The sequence below is a fragment of the Eretmochelys imbricata genome, chromosome 3 (assembly GCF_965152235.1).
Source record: "Eretmochelys imbricata isolate rEreImb1 chromosome 3, rEreImb1.hap1, whole genome shotgun sequence".
Taxonomy (NCBI): Eukaryota; Metazoa; Chordata; order Testudines; family Cheloniidae; genus Eretmochelys; species Eretmochelys imbricata.
In genome coordinates this window covers 182,359,340-182,379,062 of record NC_135574.1, presented here as the reverse complement: position 1 = coordinate 182,379,062, position 19,723 = coordinate 182,359,340, and the positions used below count along the sequence as shown (strand labels likewise).

General features: G+C 41.3%; 1 protein-coding gene across 1 annotated transcript in view; it reads right to left on the bottom strand.

Moving 5' to 3' along the window:
- Positions 1-19,723, bottom strand: part of LOC144262287 (follicle-stimulating hormone receptor) — a 160,894-nt gene that overhangs the window by 15,155 nt on the left and 126,016 nt on the right. The window contains exons 6-8 of the mRNA XM_077812013.1: positions 18,553-18,630; positions 5,843-5,911; positions 5,669-5,743 (exon numbers count right to left, since the gene is read on the bottom strand). Of these exons, the coding sequence (XP_077668139.1) occupies positions 5,669-5,743; positions 5,843-5,911; positions 18,553-18,630 (222 nt within the window). The remainder of the gene's footprint in view (positions 1-5,668; positions 5,744-5,842; positions 5,912-18,552; positions 18,631-19,723) is intronic.

Genomic DNA, 19,723 nt, shown 5'->3' with positions numbered 1-19,723 from the left:
TTTAGAGACAGTTTTGGCTCCTGCACATTATAAGAGACTAGTGATCGCAAAGAAGCTGTCTGGACAGCCACATTGAAAACAGGATCAGAGGATGACATTGTACTTTCTCATTTCGTATATCTGATGTCTGCCTTGGAAAGATTCTAGAAATCACTGATGTGGAACAAAATAAGAGAAGATTTGGACAGGTACAGTCATCAAAGACAGTCATGGCTTGGTCTTTGAAGGGGGAATGCATGCTTAACAAACAGGATTAATTTCCTTGAGATGGTGATAATAAGAATCAGCAAGTATGAAACAAAAGACCACATAGCTAGGCTTCAAGAAGGCTTGCAACACAGCAGTGCATAAAAAAGAAGGAAAGAAACTGCTTATAACATTAGAAAGCAGCTATTGATGGTGAAATCCTAGACTGGATAAAAAAATTGCTTTAGTAACCAAAGTTGAAATATACCAGCACATGGATACAAATAGGTGGAAGGAAAATGCTAAGAAGGGAAGATCAGTAATGGACATTAAGTCCAATCTTTTTGAAACTATACATCAACGAAAAGGAGGAGGAAACAAATACAGAAGTGTGCCTGCTTGTAGATGATGAAAAAATGATTGAGTGGGTCAATACCAAAGAAAAAAAGAGAGACTGGGTTTAAAGTGGGAGACCCGAGCTGATGTTCATTGAAGACTACTGTTCAGTATTATAGATTCATTAAAAATAGAAGACAAATAATCTACAATCTGTAGTAGCAGTAAAGGATCTGGTACATAACAACTGAAAACCATTAGCTCTTTGGGAGGCAGGGTTTAGAAAATACTAAAATGCACCAATCAGTGAGGAAGATTATTATGGCACTATACAAAGGGCTGATGAAATCACACCTGAATTATTATTATGGACAATCCTGGACACCTTATTATGGGAAGGAAAGTGAGGAACTGGAACAAAATGCAGAAGGCAACAGATAGGATGATAGAGGTTCATGGGGGGTAACAGCTGTGTGGAAAGGTTGGGAAAATTAAGTTTTGTGTTTATTAAAAATGAGATTAAAGAGGGACAGACTTCAAATTTCTAGGAGTGAAAACAACAAAACATTTCCAGAGGGTAACAGGTTCGAAAAGGAGAGAGAGAAGAGACTGAAGCTAAGAAGAGAGCGAGCATTACAGAAGATGCAAATAAATGCATTTATGTGGAAGGCAGTTACTTTGTGAAATGGACTATCAAAGGTAGTGATGGAGGCTGTAATTATGAAGTTATTATGAAAAGAACTAGACAGGCAATGAGAGGGAAAATATTCTGTGATGCAAACACAAAATCCTTCCTTGTGCTGCACAGATACAGGAAGGAGATCTGTGGTCCTTCACCTGCTGTCAAAGAGCAGTGCAGGATTTCTCCCCAGTGTTCTAAAGAGTTATAGCTGGCATAACACATCTCATATGGGGCACTGTCTGCTAATGAGGGGGCATGCCTGGCTGGGCCACCTGCCTACTGTATATGCTGTGTCCATCAACATGGGAAAGCAGGGGAGCATGCTGCTTCCTTTAACAACAGCAGTAAAATGAACTGAGCAACATGTTGTCCAGTGCTTCCTGCAGTGCCAGGTATGTGCCCCACATTGCTCTGTTCTCTGTCTTGTGTTATCAAAGAAAAGAACTTGCCCTAATGAAGTGGATGAGCTGACCTAATTTGGAAGCATAGCTTTTCTCCATCCTCAAAACATTCAGTCTCTATTTCATTGATAACTTTCCTATATCATGGCAATATTTCATTTGATATAAATTGCACATCTAGTGGCCAGCAACTGTTGGGGAGATCAAATGTCAATAATAAGTTTCCTACAATTGGTGTGAATGACATTCACATTTAGAGTCAACTTTTCTGTGAAGGGCAAAACAAATACACCTGGAAAAGAATCACACCCAGAAAAGTTTGCATCTGAGCTCACAAACAGCGATTTGGTAACTGTACCCCTAACTACATTTGCTTAAGCAATTACCCGAGTTGCATGAGCAAACATGGTTTTTGGTGGTAGCAATTTCTGTGTCCAGATTGCACCTATGGCTGGAAATGTAGAATGACAGTGATGAAGCGACTTGATGCTGAGTGTAGCAGAGCCTAACTTTTAGGCACATAGAAAATCACTCTACTGATACGCTGCAATCAACAAAGTCTGTGATAGCCACCCAAGCTCCTATATGATGAATGGGATGGATGCCTTGGAATGAGATCAATGAAGCCAGAATGGTAGGCAGCAAGCCACCTAAGACAGCCAATGGGAGATGACGGTCAGAGTGGTATGTGCTAATCCCCCCATCCCCCAGGGAGATAGGATTGCATCTCTACCACCTGAACTCTCTCTGCTTCACAGTGCACAAACTGTGGAAGAGAGGTGTTTGGCCTCCTATATTGAGTGTGGGATCCAAATCAAAACAACTGGGGTCGAGCAGGACCTCCCTGATGATATTTAACCCAAAGGTTAGGGTACTCAGTCAGGATGTGGGAAATCCCCAGTTCAAGTCCTTCCTCCACCTGAGGGGGAGAAGGAATCTATGGCTCACAGAGAGATAGGGATTGGGATACCCCTCAAGAGCCTCCTGTGACTCATCGACCTGGTAGCAACAAAGGAAGCTTCACTGCTAATGCCATGAAATGGCTGAATGTTGATGCTAGAAACATTCAGCTGGAAATAAAATGCACATTTTTAACAGTAAGGATGATTATCCATTGGAACTTACTTAAGGATGTGAGGGATTCTCTATCATTTGAAGTCTTTAAATCAAGATTGGATGTCTTTTTTAAAGATATGCTCTATTGCAACCAGACGTTATGGGCTTGATGCTGGAATTGCTGGGTGAAATTTTATGGCCTGTGCTATACAGGAGCTCAGATTAGATTATCACAATGATCCCTTCTGATCTTAACATCTATGACTCTCTGAACCTTTTACATTATTTCAATATTTTAAGATGTAAGATACAAGGAGATGCTAATTGCCAACTAGATACTGTTTCAGACAAGAGACAAAAAAACAAGATGTACCATCTAATAAAATCTTGCAGTCTGCACCACAAATTTGATATGAGCAATTCTGTTTTTCCCAGCATAGATGTTGTCATAAATATAAAGGGAAGGGTAAACCCCTTTAAAATCCCTCCTGGCCAGAGGAAATATCCTCTCACCTGTAAACGGTTAAGAAGCTAAAGGTAACCTCGCTGGCACCTGACCAAAATGACCAATGAGGAGACAAGATACTTTCAAAAGCTGGGAGGAGGGAGAAAAACAAAGGGTCTGGGTCTGTCTGTGTGATGCTTTTGCCGGGGACAGAACAGGAATGGAGTCTTAGAATTTAGTAAGTAATCTAGCTAGGTATGTGTTAGATTATGATTTCTTTAAATGGCTCAGAAAATAGCTGTGCTGAATAGAATGAATATTCCTGTCTGTATGTCTTTTTCGTAACTTAAGGTTTTGCCTGGAGGGATTCTCTATGTTTTGAATCTAATTATCCTGTAAGGTATTGATCATCCTGATTTTACAGAGGTGATTCTTTTTTTACTTCTATTAAAAGTCTTCTTGTAAGGAAACCAAATGCTTTTTCATTGTTCTAAGATCCAAGGGTTTGGGTCTGTGGTCACCTATGCAAATTAGTGAGGATTTTTGCCAAACCTTCCCCAGGAAGTGGGGTGCAAGGGTTGGGAGGATTTTGGGGGGAAAGACGTTTCCAAACAACGGTTTCTCAGAAACCCAGATAAAGTTTGGTGGGTGGCAGTGGAAGTCCAAGGGCAAAGGGTAAAATAGTTTGTACCTTGGGGAAGTTTTAACCTAAGCTGGTAAAAGTAAGCATAGGAGGTTTTCATGCAGGTCCCCACATCTGTACCCTACAGTTCAGAGTGGGGAAGGAACCTTGACAGATGTTATTACAGGTCAATCACTTCCATAAGTGAAAACATATTTCTGGTGTACACTATGGTGACAGATGACTGGAAGACCTTTCTTTCATGATCTCAGTCAGGATAAAAAGGCAATATACCATCCATATAACTGTGGATGCACTACTAATAGAACAGAATAATTCCTGTACAAATAATTCAGTGTCTGAATTTGAACTATCAAATGAATCTGAACTACAGCCAAATCAATTCACTAAACCATCAGAATATAATTGTATTGGCTTCAACTTGAAAAGGTAATGCATTAGTTTTTCACTACAGGAAACTAAGTTCCCCCCTCCCAAAAGAAACAGCAATTGTGTTGGTGCTAAAAAGATGCTTCAATAAGAAATTTATCCAAAAGTTAAAGGCATGTATACGGGCTGGTAGCTATCCAGTGTTGAAAGTGGGAGGAAAAAATATGGAGGAACTTCTAAGGTAGTGCTTTATACTAGGTCTTTATTGAGCATCCCAGCATGGAGGGAGGGTATGGCAAGCACAGATATAAGCACTACAGAAGAGTTCTTATCTGATTTTGAAGTTAAATGTTCTATTTTTCTCTCTCATTTTTATATTTTCTAGCCACTCTAACATCTTTTCTGCCACTGAAATAATAAAATTTCCTTCCCACAATTCTAAAGGCAGCTGTTGCTAATATGGGCTAGGGGAGGGCAAAAGGAGCTTGGCAACACCCATGGGCATTGCCACCCACAATTACAGCCTCCCCCCGGCTTTCTCACTTGAGTAACCCACGCCTCTCTCCTGCCAGCCTGAGGCATGCTGGATGTGAGCCCTGAGGGAAGAGAGACAGATACATAGATGGGCTGGTGCTGAAAAAGGAATCATGCACTTTCTGTTGCTGCTCACATGAAATTGTGAATAGAAGCATGAGCAATGGCTCACACTTGCAAATAAGTCTCAGAGCTGTACTAAACCTGGGCCTGAGATAAAGTTACCAGCTGCCCTCTGCTTCCCAGTGTCAGCCATGTATACGACAATTAATAATATAAAGTGTTACAATAAGAAGTAAAAGCAGTTGAGCACAGTATTTTAGGGGGCACACAAAGAGTTGATAACAGTGAGTACTGCTGCAGGGCACTTGATGACAGCTTTGAAGTTGTAGAAAATTTAAAAGTGCATTGTTAAATGCATTAAAAAGAACGGACAGAGATCTGTGAGAATTCTACAGCTATGGAACCTTTCTGCACAGCTTACTTTCTCCTAAATAACATGTGCAGAGAAGAGACTAGTGAAATTGTGCAAGGTGCAGGGTACAATTTTCAGCTTTAGACCTAGACTCCAAAGATGTAAGGGTAGATTTTCAGCTGGTTCAAGTTGTCCTAACTCCATTGAAGTTAATGGAGTAGGACAATGTCCAACAGCTGAGGATCTCCCCATTTTGGATTGGATCAAAACAACAAAGGAAAATAAGCAGTGTCTCATTTTGCATAAATTGCATTATAGCCACTTTCTAACAGAGGTTAATAAAAAGTGGAGATAAACATGGATTCAAACTCTCCTAAACGTTGTGCGGGAGTATGAAATCTGAACCTGATCCATATCTATAAAATCTGAACCTGGCTCCAGATCCACATTTTACATCTAGAAACAAACCTCCAAACCTGAACACTCTTGAATTTTTGGGTATTTGAAATTCAGATCTGCCACCAAATTTTAATTTTGTGTCTAGAGCCCATCTCTAATAGAGAGTTAATAATGAGGAAAAGAACATCTGGCTGTTACTTACAGAACAACTGGGCCATTGGCTCCTTGAAAAACCTCATTAGGTAATTTTTCTAGATTGTGATTATCACTAAGATTTCTGTAAAACATAACAAGACAATCAGGGATAAATAACTCTGCTACAGTTACTATTTCCCAGTAATTGTTGTGCTGAATACCAAATAATAAGAATAGTTACAGCTCATCCAAGTAGGTTCCATTAAATGCATGATTCTGAATTTCCCGAATTCCATTTTTATTCAGTCGTCTGCAACAAAGAGACACATTTTAAAACACTGATTACAAAAAAACTATGCTTGTTTTGAAGCATCAGTAGAATTACTGGGTGATATAAAATTAGTTAAATAAATAAATGGTGATCTTTAGGATTAACAGAAAGCTATTATAAAATCCCAGCCACTGTTGTTGGGATAAATTGGATTAAATGTGCTGGGCTAGGTTCTGCTTTCACTAATACTGATGAAAAACCAAAGTAGCTGCAATGAAGTCAAAGGTGATCCTCCAGATTTATACCAGAGTAAGTGAGATCAGAATCTTTCTGACTGTTAGCATTAAAGCCATACAAACTTTGCATTTGCAACGTGCTGTTCAAACCTTGGGCTAACTGCTGCTCATTACTGCAGAGAGGAGCAAAATGCAACAGGAAAGACTCCAAAGAGGTGGAAGGGGAAGAGCAGGAGCTTCACTGAAAGCATTCACTTGCCTCCAGAAACTGTGAAGGACTCACTGACCCAGTGCTGCAAGATTGGGGTTCAGAGGCTTTGGCATGGAGAAATAGCTGGGGAATAAAAAAGGGGACTCCCAGGAGCCATCAGACTTTTTAGCAATCTCCTCTAACAGGCAAACTTCTCATGAAAATCTGCTGGCACATTAGTGCTGCTGGGACCAGCAGTAACTCCCCATCTGTGCCCTCTCTCCCCCTCTGAGAGATCATAGAATCATAGAATATCAGGGTTGGAAGGGACCTCAGGAGGTCATCTAGTCCAACCCCCTGCTCAAAAGCAGGACCCATACCCAATTAAATCATCCCAGCCAGGGCTTTGTCAAGCCTGACCTTAAAAACGTCTAAGGAAGGAGATTCCACCACCTCCCTAGGCAACGCATTCCAGTGTTTCACCACCCTCCCAGTGAAAAAGTTTTTCCTAATATCCAACCTGAACCTCCCCCACTGCAACTTGAGACCATTACTCCTTGTCCTGTCCTCTTCCACCACTGAGAATAGTCTAGAACCATCCTCTCTGGAACTACCTCTCAGGTAGTTGAAAGCAGCTATCAAATCCCCCCTCATTCTTCTTTTCTGCAGACTAAACAATCCCAGTTCCCTCAGCCTCTCCTCATAACTCATGTGTTCCAGACCCCTAATCATTTTTGTTGCCCTTCGCTGGACTCTCTCCAATTTATCCATATCCTTCTTGTAGTGTGGGGCCCAAAACTGGACACAGTACTCCAGATGAGGCCTCACCAATGTCGAATAGAGGGGGACGATCACGTCCCTCGATCTGCTCGCTATGCCCCTACTTATACATCTCAAAATGCCATTGGCCTTCTTGGCAACAATGGCAACAAGCTCATATCCAGCTTCTCGTCCACTGTCACCCCTAGGTCCTTTTCCGCAGAACTGCTGCCTAGCCATTCGGTCCCTAGTCTGTAGCTGTGCATTGGGTTCTTCCGTCCTAAGTGCAGGACCCTGCACTTATCCTTATTGAACCTCATCAGATTTCTTTTGGCCCAATCCTCCAATTTGTCTAGGTCCCTCTGTATCCTATCCCTGCCCTCCAGTGTATCTACCACTCCTCCCAGTTTAGTATCATCCGCAAATTTGCTGAGAGTGCAATCCACACCATCCTCCAGATCATTTATGAAGATATTGAACAAAACCGGCCCCAGGACCGACCCCTGGGGCACTCCACTTGACACCGGCTGCCAACTAGACATGGAGCCATTGATCACTACCCGTTGAGCCCGACAATCTAGCCAACTTTCTACCCACCTTATGGTGCATTCATCCAGCCCATACTTCTTTAACTTGCTGACAAGAATACTGTGGGAGACTGTGTCAAAAGCTTTGCTAAAGTCAAGATACAATACATCCACTGCTTTCCCTTCATCCACAGAACCAGTAATCTCATCATAGAAGGCGATTAGATTAGTCAGGCATGACCTTCCCTTGGTGAATCCATGCTGACTGTTCCTGATCACTTTCCTCTCATGTAAGTGCTTCAGGATTGATTCTTTGAGGACCTGCTCCATGATTTTTCCGGGGACTGAAGTGAGGCTGACTGGCCTGTAGTTCCCAGGATCCTTCTTCTTCCCTTTTTTAAAGATTGGCACTATATTAGCCTTTTTCCAGTCATCCGGGACTTCCCCCGTTCGCCATGAGTTTTCAAAGATAATGGCCAATGGCTCTGCAATCACAGCCGCCAGTTCCTGTAGCACTCTCGGATGCAACTCATCTGGCCCCATGGACTTGTGCACGTCCAGTTTTTCTAAATAGTCCCTAACCACTTCTTTCTCCACAGAGGGCTGGCCATCTATTCCCCATGTTGTGATGCCCAGCACAGCAGTCTGGGAGCTGACCTTGTTCGTGAAGACAGAGGCAAAAAAAGCATTGAGTACATGAGCTTTTTCCACATCCTCCGTCACTAGGTTGCCTCCCTCATTCATTAAGGGGCCCACACTTTCCTTGGCTTTCTTCTTGTTGCCAACATACCTGAAGAAACCCTTCTTGTTACTCTTAACATCTCTCGCTAGCTGCAGCTCCAGGTGCGATTTGGCCCTCCTAATTTCATTCCTACATGCCCGAGCAATATTTTTATACTCTTCCCTGGTCATATGTCCAACCTTCCACTTCTTGTAAGCTTCTTTTTTATGCTTAAGATCCGCTAGGATTTCACCGTTAAGCCAAGCTGGTCGCCTGCCATATTTACTATTCTTTCGACACATCGGGATGGTTTGTCCCTGTAACCTCAACAGGGATTCCTTGAAATACAGCCAGGTCTCCTGGACTCCTTTCCCCTTCATGTTAGTCCCCCAGGGGATCCTACCCATCCGTTCCCTGAGGGAGTCGAAGTCTGCTTTCCTGAAGTCTAGGGTCCATATCCTGCTGCTTACCTTTCTTCCCTGTGTCAGGATCCTGAACTCGACCAACTCATGGTCACTGCCTCCCAGATTCCCATCCACTTTTGCTTCCCCTAAGATAAGGGCAGTGGCAGAGGAGTGGGATTAGCTGCACATCAAGGCAGTGGGAGGCCACTGGGTGGAAATAGTGCAGAATTTGCTAAGATAGATGCTGAGTTTCTAATGCACCTGCTGCCTTCACAGACTACATCCCCTATATGCTCCACAGCCCCCCTACTCTCTCATGTTCTCCCCTCTGAGAAAAGAATTAGGCAGCAATTCCATGAGTTTAAATTCATGGAGTTCTCTGATGAGTTTTAACTGTGGTTCTTTAACAAATTAATGTTTAATGTCCCTATCCCATGCTCCCTCCATGATCCAAAAAATTTACATTTGTGTCAGTTATATTTATCATTTATACAGTATGGTTTTTCATCTCCTTTATTGTTACTCTGTACCACTCACCCCCTCTGGCACTGAATGACAGCCCTGACTGATGGCACGAAACAAACAATTAAATTAAACTTTCAGAAAACCTACACATTTTACTTCTCGTTCACAGTGAAAGCATGCGAATGACCCACTAATCTAAGGTTCAAGATGGTGGGCTTAGGTCAACAAGAAAATCAATTATAGGCCTGGCTGGAAAGATTACCCTTTTGACCATGAAAGACAAATGTACATGGCTCAACGTCGGCAGTATGTGTTAGATCAGATCATGGAAACTGTCTCCCATCCCATCCACTCACAGGTGCTATTAGAAATGAGTGAGCCAACACAGAAAGGCAAGATAATCAGATGCTGTTTTTACCATCTGACATATTTATTATCTTACATCATTCATATTAGTTAGCATCTGCCACTATGACCTGGAGGAAAAATACAGCCACCACTTTCAAGCAAAAAATATATAAAAATTATACGTTTACCTTTGAGCTAAACCCTGGAGTCCTCAGTCACTTTTTACTTAACTGTCACATAGCCAACCTCCCAAACCTCCCAACCTTTGGCCCAAATTCTTCTCTTATTTAAATCAGCACATATCCTGAGCAACTTCAAAATAAAATGGAAGTCTTGCCTGAGTAAGCTGAGTAAACATGACTTAAAAGCTCTGGGATTTGGCTTCTTGTGTTTATGTTTGATCACTGTATTGGTCATTTACAGTATAAGGGCGAAATTCACTCCTGTGCAGAAGGCCAGCACAAAGCCTATAGCACCACTTAAGTCTCATTTATGCTGAATTGTGAATGTTTAAGGCGGGGCATAGATTTTGTGTTGGGGTGAATTTCAATCTTATATATTTTTAGGCATTCTTAACTGACTTTACATAAAATTTCAGTTTGCCTTCCCCCTCAAATCTTAAGATGTGGTTTGACTTTTAGCTCTAAACACACTATTAACTTCTAGGGAGAAATCCTAGAACAATGAAATCAATAACAATTAGTAGGTATTTAAAAGGATCTGACTGAGAAAGCTGTTGAAGCATAAAACTGACTGGAGAGTGTAAGTGACTCACATTATGCCTTTCCTTTTTGAAAACATCCTTCTGATAATATAATTTTGGAGATTTTTTCTTTGTGAAGCATTTCCTCAACAATGCAGAATGTTAATTAAACATTAATTAACATTAAAAACACAATAAAAGAACTAAAAAAAGAGCCACCGTGGCTTAACAACCATATAAAAGAAGCAGTGAGAGATAAAAAGGCATCTTTTAAAAAGTGGAAGTCAAATCCTAGCGAGGTAAATAGAAAGGAACACAAACACTGCCAAATTAAATGTAAAAATAAGAACATAAGAATGGCCATACTGGGTGAAACCAAAGGTCCATCCAGCCCAGGATCCTGTCTACCAACAGTGGCCAATGCCAGGTGCCCCAGAGGGAGTGAACCTAACAGAAATGATCTAGTGATCTCTCTCCTACCATCCATCTCCACCCTCTGACAAACAGAGGCTAGGGACACTATTCCTCACCCATCCTGGCTAATAGCAATTCATGGACTTAACCTCCATGAATTTACCCAGTTCTCTTTTAAACCCTGTTATAGTCCTAGCCTTCATAACCTTCTCAGGCAAAGAGTTCCACAGGTTGACTGTGCGCTGAACGAAGAAGAACTTCCTTTTATTATTTTTAAACCTGCTGCCCATTAATTTCTTTGGTGGCCCCTAGTTCTTATATTGTGGGAACAAGTAAATAACTTTTCCTTTTTCACTTTCTCCACACCACTCATGATTTTATATACCTCTATCATATTCCCCCCAGTCTCCTCTTTTCCAAGCTGAAAAGTCCTAGCCTCTTTAATCTCTCCTCATATGGGACCCATTCCAAACCCCTAATCATTTTAGTTGCCCTTTTCTGAACCTTTTCTAATGCCAGTATATCTTTTTTGAGATGAGGGGACCACATCTGTACGCAGTATTTAAGATGTCGGCCTACCATGGATTTATATAAGGGCAATAAAATATTCTCCGTCTTATTCTCTATCCCCTTTTTAATGATTCCTAACATCCCATTTGCTTTTTTGACTGCCGCTGCACACTGTGTGGACGTCTTTAGAGAACTATCCACGATGACTCCAAGATCTTTCTCCTGATTAGTTGTAGCTAAATTAGCCCCCATCATATTGTATGTATAGTTGGGGTTATTTTTTCCAATGTGTATTACTTTACATTCATCCACATTAAATTTCATTTGCCATTTTGTTGCCCAATCACTTAGTTTTGTGAGATCTTCTTGAAGTTCTTCACAGTCTGCTTTGGTCTTAACTATCTTGAGCAGTTTAGTATCATCTGCAAACTTTGCCACCTCACTGTTTACCCCTTTCTCCAGATCATTTATGAATAAGCTGAATAGGATTGGTCCTAGGACTGATGCTTGGGGAACACCACCAGTTACCCCTCTCCATTCTGAAAAATTACCATTTATTCCTACCCTTTGTTCCCTGTCTTTTAACCAGTTCTCAATCCATGAAAGGATCTTTGCTTTTATCCCATTACAACTTAATTTACGTAAGAGCCGTTGGTGAGGGACCTGGTCAAAGGCTTTCTGGAAATCTAAGCACACTATGTCCACTGGATCCCCCTTGTCCACATGTTTGTTGACCCCCTCAAAGAACTCTAATAGATTAGTAAGACATGATCTCCCTTTACAGAAACCATGCTGACTTTTGTGCAACAATTTATGTTCGTCTATGTGTCTGACAATTTTATTCTTTACTATTGTTTCAACTAATTTGCCCGATACTGACGTTAGACTTACCGGTCTGTAATTGCGAGGATCACCTCTAGAGCCCTTCTTAAATATTGGCATTACATTAGCTATCTTCCAGTCACTGGGTACAGTAGCTGATTTAAATGACAGGTTACAAACCATAGTTAATAGTTCCGCAATTTCACATTTGAGTTCTTTCAGAACTCTTGGGTGAATGCCATCTGGTCCAGGTGACTTGTTCCTGTTAAATTTCTCAGTTAATTCCAAAATCTCCTCTACTGACACTTCAATCTGTGACAATTCCTCAGATTTGTCACCTACAAAAGACAGCTCAGGTTTGGGAAACTCCCTAACATCCTCAGCCGTGAAGACTGAAGAAAAGTATTCATTTAGATTCTCTGCGATGACTTTATCGTCTTTAAGTGCTCCTTTTGTATCTCGATCGTCCAGGGGCCTCACTGGCTGTTTAGCAGGCTTCCTGCTTTTGATGTACTTAAAATACATTTTGTTATGACCTTTTGAGTTTTTGGCTAGCTGTTCTTCAAACTCCTTTTTGGCTTTTCTTATTACATTTTTACATTTAATTTGGCAGTGTTTATGCTCCTTTCTATTTACCTCACTAGGATTTGATTTCCACTTTTTAAAAGATGCCTTTTTATCTCTCACTGCTTCTTTTACATGGTTGTTAAGCCATGGTGGCTCTTTTTTAGTTCTTTTACTGTGTTTTTTAATTTGGGGTACACATTTAAGTTGAGCCTCTATTATGGTGTCTTTGAAAAGTGTCCATGCAGCTTGCAGGGATTTCATTCTAGTCACTGTATCTTTTAATTTCTGTTTAACTAACCTCCTCATTTTTGCATAGTTCCCCTTTCTGAAATTAAATGCCACAGTGTTGGGCTGTTGAGGTGTTCTTCCCACTAATGGAATGTTAAATGTTATTATATTATGGTCACTATTTCCAAGTGGTCCTGTTATAGTTACCTCTTGGACCAGATCCTGCGCTCCACTCAGGACTAGATTGAGAGTTGCCTCTTCCCTTGTGGGTTCCTGTACCAGCTGCTCCAAGAAGCAGTCTCTGCATTTCGTCTTGAGGTGACATGTACCCAGTCAATATGGGGATATGGAGATAATTGAAATCCCCCACTATAATTGACTTTTTAATTTTGATAGCTTCTCTAATCTCCCTTAGCATTTCATCGTTAATATCACTGTCCTGGTCAGGTGGTTGATAATAGATCCCTACTGTTATATTCTTATTAGAGCATGGAATTACTATCCATAGGGATTCTATGGAACATGTGGATTTATTTAAGATTTTTCTTTCATTTGATTCTACATTTTTTTCACATGTAGTGCCACTCCCCCGCACCCGCATGACCTGTTCTATCCTTCCGATATATTTTGTACCCCAGAATGATTGTGTCCCATTGATTGTCGTCACTCCACCAGGTTTCTCTAATGCCTATTATATCAATATCCTCCTTTAATGTAATAAGAAAAGCCCAAAAGGAGTTTGAAGAACAGCTACCCAAAAACTCAAAAGGTCATAACAAAACGTTTTTTAAGTACATCAGAAGCAGGAAGCCTGCTAAACAACCAGTGGGGCCCCTGGATGATCAAGATACAAAAGGAGCACTTAAAGATGATAAAGTAATCCCAGAGAAACTAAATGAATTCTTTGCTTCAGTCTTCACAGCTGACCAAAGACCAAAGCAGACTGTGAAGAACTTCAAGAAGATCTCACAAAATTAAGTGATTGGACAACAAAATGGCAAATGAAATGTAATGTGGATAAATGTAAAGTAATACAAATTGGAAAAAATAACCCCAATTATACATACAATAAGATGGGGGCTAATTTAGCTTCAATTAATCAGGAGAAAGATCTTGGAGTCGCCGTGGATAGTTCTCTGAAGGTGTCCACACAATGTGAAGTGGCAGTCAAAAGAGCAAATGGGATGTTAGGAATCATTAAAAAGGGGATAGAGAATAAGACGGAGAATATCTTATTGCCCTTATATAAATCCATGGTAGGCCGACATCTTAAATACTGCGTACAGATGTGGTCCCCTCATCTCAAAAAAGATATACTGGCATTAGAAAAAGTTCAGAAAAGGGCAACTAAAATGATTAGGGGTTTGGAACAGGTGCCATATGAGGAGAGATTAAAGAGGCTAGGACTTTTCAGCTTGGAAAAGAGGAGACTAAGGGGGGATATAAAATCATGAGTTGTGTGGAGAAAGTGAATAAGGAAAAGTTATTTACTTATTCCCACAATATAAGAACTAGGGGCCACCAAAGAAATTAATGGGCAGCAGGTTTAAAAATAATAAAAGGAAGTTCTGGTTCACACAGTGCACAGTCAACCTGTGGAACTCCTTGCTTGAGGAGGTTGTGAAGGCTAGGACTATAACAGGGTTTAAAAAAGAACTGGATAAATTCATGGAGGTTAAGTCCATTAATGGCTATTAGCCAGGATGGGTAAGGAATGGAGTCCCTAGCCTCTGTTTGTCAGAGGGTGGAGATGGATGGTAGGAGACAGATCACTACATCATTACCTGTTAGGTTCACTCCCTTTGGGGCACTTGGCATTGGCCATTGTCGGTAGAAAGGATCCTGGGCTGGATGGACCTTTGGTCTGACCCAGTATGGCCATTCTTATGTTCTTATGTTCTTTTTAGTTGTTCTATATTGGCTAAAATGTGCAGCAGTGATCAGATATGCCTGCCAAGGCTGGAATATGGAATACAAATAACATAGTGATGCTGGGGGCTTTACATGATGTAGGATCTATTTTTTTTAATATAATAAACTTAGTTCCATAGATTACTATTTCTGATATAAATATTTCACAATAGTGCAAGTGAAGGAACATTAAGGTTATGTGGGGATGGAGGCAAATTTGGGTTTAAAATGAGGTATTTCTTTCCTATGGAGAGATATGCAATACTGCGAGGTATACCAGAAGAAGATCTTATTAAAGGTATACCAGAAACTGAATATACTAAATACTATACTTGTCATAAATATAAAGGGAAGGGTAACAACCTGTATGTATGCAGTATCATAACATCCCTCCTTGCCATAGGTACAGAATCCCCCTACCTGTAAGGGGTTAATCAGTTCAATTAACCTAGTTGGCACCTGACCAGAAGGACCAATGGGAAAGGAAGATACTTCCAAATTGGGGAGGGAGGGGGAAGATTTTGTTTGTGCTCTCTTTGTTGGTTCTCTCTCAGGACAAAGAGAGAGACCAAGCAGGTAATCCAGCTCCTTCTGAAATGATACATCTAAAATTACAGAAATTGTAAGTTATAGCAAGGAAATGCATTAGATTATCTTTTGTTTTAGCTTGTGAATTTTCCCTATGCTAAGAGGGAGGTTTATTCATGTTTTTGTAACTTTGAAGTTGAGCCTAGTGGGGAATCCTCTGTGTTTTAAATCTTTTTATTACCCTTTAAAATTACCTTCCATCCTGATTTTACAGAGGTGCTTCTTTTACTTTTTTCTTTATAATAAAATTCTTTTAAGAACCTGATTGATTTTAGTGTCCAAAATGTAAAGGGTCTGGTCTGTACTTTTATTATAACCTATTGGTTGGTATATTATTCTCAAGCCTCCCTAGGAAAAGGGATGAAGGTGTTTGGGGAGATATTTGGGAGGGGGGGGGGGAAATAGGGCTCCAAGTGGCCCTCCCTGAATGTTTGTTGAAATCACTTCGTGGTAGCAGCAATATCATCCAAACACAAGAAAAGGAATTTGTGCCTTGGGGAAGTTTTGAACCTAAGCTGGTGGAATATAAGATTAGGGTGTCTTTCATCCGGGTCCCCGCATCTGTATCCCAGGGTTCAGAGTGGGGAGGGAACCCTGACAGTACTTCATTCCTGGAAGAAATTAGCTCTACTTTCTGTAAAAAAGCAGAGTAGCTGCAATGAAGTCAAAGGTGTGTAAAAGCAGCTTTCTCCTATTTTTCTGTGGCCCATCCATGATATTCCCTGTGGGTGAAATTCACCCGTGTAGAGGGCTACCATGGAACTATGCACAATTTTAGGGGATGTTGATATGAATACTTAGTTTGTGGCAAGCTGCAGTGTAATCTACCTTGTTCTATCCTGCCACACAATAACTGTCTGTGTGGACTCTCCTGCCATGCAATAATAGTTCTGTAGTGCACTTTTAATCTATTCCTATTTCAAAGCAGGGAAGATCAAAGTGCACTATTAATCTTTTAGTGCACTGCAGCAGGGTCCACATGGATACTCAGTGTACAGGCAGGATTTACACCCCAGTTTTCTGCAAACTAAGTGTTTGTGTAGACAAGCCCTAAGGGCTACCTCTGAACTCCATCAGCCTCATATCCCAAAATCATCCCATGTAGCAGCATGAGACCATCTTACCCATGTTGTCTTCATGTTATGGGTCACAGTCCAAAAAAAAAAAAAAAAAAATCTGAGATCCACTGGTCTAGTTAAGTGAGAATGGGGCTGGGAGTCACAGACTCTTGAATTCTAATCCTAGCTGTGTCATTGGTTCATTTTGTGGCCTTGGATAGATCACCTAACCTGTGTGTCTGTTTTCTCTCTATAAAATAAAGATAGTGGGCTGGATTTTCAGCTGCACCCATTGTCCATTGGATGCAATTTTTTGGTAAGGCAACTTGAAAAGGAACATTAAAGGTTGATGTCCAGGTTTGTCATCTACTTTTTCACTCTTCAGAGAATACTGTCCACATTTAGTAGATTGGGGATGGATGGATAAATGGTGGGGTAGACCAGTGGTTCTCAGCCAGGGCTCCGGGGCCCCCTAGGGGACCTCTAGCAGGTTTCAGGGGGCTTCCAAGCAGAGCCAACATTAGAATTGCTGGGGCACAGGCAGAAAGCTGAAGCCCCATCGCATGGGGCTGAAGCCCAGGTCCCTGAACCCCGCCACCAGGGGCTGAAGCTGAAGCCTGAACAATGTAGCCTCGTAGGGGCCCCTGTGGCATGGGGCCCCAGGTAATTGCCCTGCTTGCTACACACTAACCCCAGCCCTGGCTTTTATATGCACAAAACCAGTTACTGTGACACAGGTGGACCATGGAGTTTTTATAGCATGTTTGGGGCAGAGGGGGCCGCTCAGGAGGAAAAAGGTTGAGAATCTGTGGGGTAGACAATGGAGGGGTGATAGTAGTTAATCTTGCTATAGTTCTATTTTCAAATATTGAGGCTCTTATCCTGCTTCCATCCTAATCAGTAAGATCAGAATTGGTCCCTTGCTGCATGACCCCTGCTTCCTGAATTTGAGTCAAGCTGCAGGGAGTAATGGGTAAATTTTCCAAACTAGGCATTTGCCTAGGTGGAATGAAAGCAGCTTTTTAGTAGAGCGAACAAACGTTCAATGTTCCTATAAAAGGGATCAGGAAACCCAGCTTGTTCATTAAAAAACATCATTGTTAAGTCAAATGAGAAGTCATCTAACTACACAGCATGAAACTGCATTGTGAAGTGGCCTGTAACAATACATTAATTTATGTACAAGTATACCATATTTTACACATATCTACATGTAATTTGCTTGAATAATGAATGTCTTTGAATGATGTATCTTACTGCAAATATGGATGAGCTATGCGTCCTTTGGAACGCAATTTGTATTATGTGGAACCATCATGGTCTTTAACCTTGGTACCATTAATTATTAAATTTTCTCTATGGTCTGCTCTGATTCTGAAATACAGAGCTGACATGAAAAGGCCGGAGGGAGAGAGCGATTACTGAATATTGAAAGTATAAAAGAAGACAAGAGATATTTCTTAGTTAGGAGCTTTGCCCATTTGCAAACCCATTTAAATATGGAGGGGAGGGGTTTAAAGTGGGTTCTGGGTTCAATTTCTACTTAGGAAAAACTGGGGGGGAAGGAGCAGAAAGGGGTCAGAGAGAAGAAACCCAGTGAAAAATGAGGGTGTCAAATGGAATAGAGCACAGACAGAGTGAAGAATAAACAAAGGCTGTGTAAAAAGAGCAGTGATAATAGGGGAGATGGAAAAAAAGAGGCTACCTAATGATTCTTTGCTGTCCTGAGTTTATACTTGGAGGAGACAGCCATCAGGCTTATTGGTTCCATGATGCTCTGCTGGCCCTATTTGTATGCTTGCCAGCTTAACTTCTGGGGGGCAGTTCTATCCCTGATGCACAGCACATATAGCTCTCGCTGTTGCCCCATCCCGTTGGCTTCCTCCCATCTGTTTCCTGTATCTACATGTTGTCTCCTGTTACATACTTTGACAAATATGTAGGACAAGAATCATCTTTTTGTTCAGTGTGTGTCGCACTGGGGCTCCAATCCCTGCCTGGTGTCTTGAGGTGCTGCACAAAACAAATATTTAACAACAAGACAGGTTTCTTCCAGCCAGAATTTGTTATAAATGAATTTCATCTTCTTGGGGTAAAAAACCCCACATGGGTTTGAATTACAGGCTAAAATTAGTTTTGCAAAACTATAAAATAGCACTCAACAAGGTTTCTCAGGCTCTATTCTGGAGAAGATGTAAACTAACGTGATATTTGCCAGTTCTTACTCACATAATGACGCTTTCAGAACTCAGGCCCATGAAGGAATTCCTTTCAATTGTACGTATATTTATATTATCTTGAATATCTCTGAAAAAGAAAGTAAAGTAAAAATTAAACAGTTTTGTAGCTCTGTGATCCTTTAATTTCTTTGACAGGAAATGATGCTTCAAACACCAAAATGATTTTTCTTCATATTAGATCTGAGAAAATATTTTACATGTAGGTTTCCTGAATGATATCACTAAGTTTGTCCAAGTACTGCTGGGGAGTGAAATGGGAGTAATCACTTCCATACTATTGCTTTTTGCTTTCTAGATCCAGGAAAGAGACCAAAGCCCTGAGGTAAGTGGGGAAGTGGGATACCGGGAGGAAGCAGGAGCGCGCGAGAGGGGAGGGCTCCTGCCTCATACTGAGAAAGAGGGACGATCAGCGAGTTATCTCAAGTGCCTACACACAAATGCAAGAAGCCTGGGAACCGAGCAGGGAGAACTGGAAGTCCTGGCACAGTCATAGAATCATAGAATATCAGGGTTGGAAGGGACCTAAGGAGGTCATCTAGTCCAACCCCCTAATCAAAGCAGGACCAATCCCCAACTAAATCATCCCAGCCAGGGCTTTGTCAAGCTTGACCTTAAAAATATTTAAGGAAAGAGATTCCACCACCTTCCTAGGTAACGCATTCCAGTGTTTCACCACCCTCCTAGTGAAAAAGTTTTTCCTAATATCCAACCTAAATCTCCCCCACTGCAACTGAAACCATTACTCCTTGTTCTGTCATCAGCTACCACTGAGAACAGTCTAGATCCATCCTCTTTGGAACCCCCTTTCAGGGAGTTGAAAGCAGCTATCAAATCCCCCCTCTTTCTTCTCTTCCGCAGACTGAACAATCCCAGTTCCCTCAGCCTCTCCTCATAAGTCATGTGTTCCAGTCCCCTAATAATTTTGTTGCCCTCCGCTGGACTCTTTCCAATGTTTCCACATTCTTCCGTCCTAAGGACAAGGACAAGTGCAGAATCCTGCACTTAGGAAGGAAGAATCCCATGCACCGCTACAGAGTAGGGACCGAATGGCTCAGCAGCAATTCTGCAGAAAAGGACCTAGGGGTTACAGTGGACGAGAAGCTGAATATGAGTCAACAGTGTGCCCTTGTTGCCAAGAAGGCCAATGGCATTTTCGGATG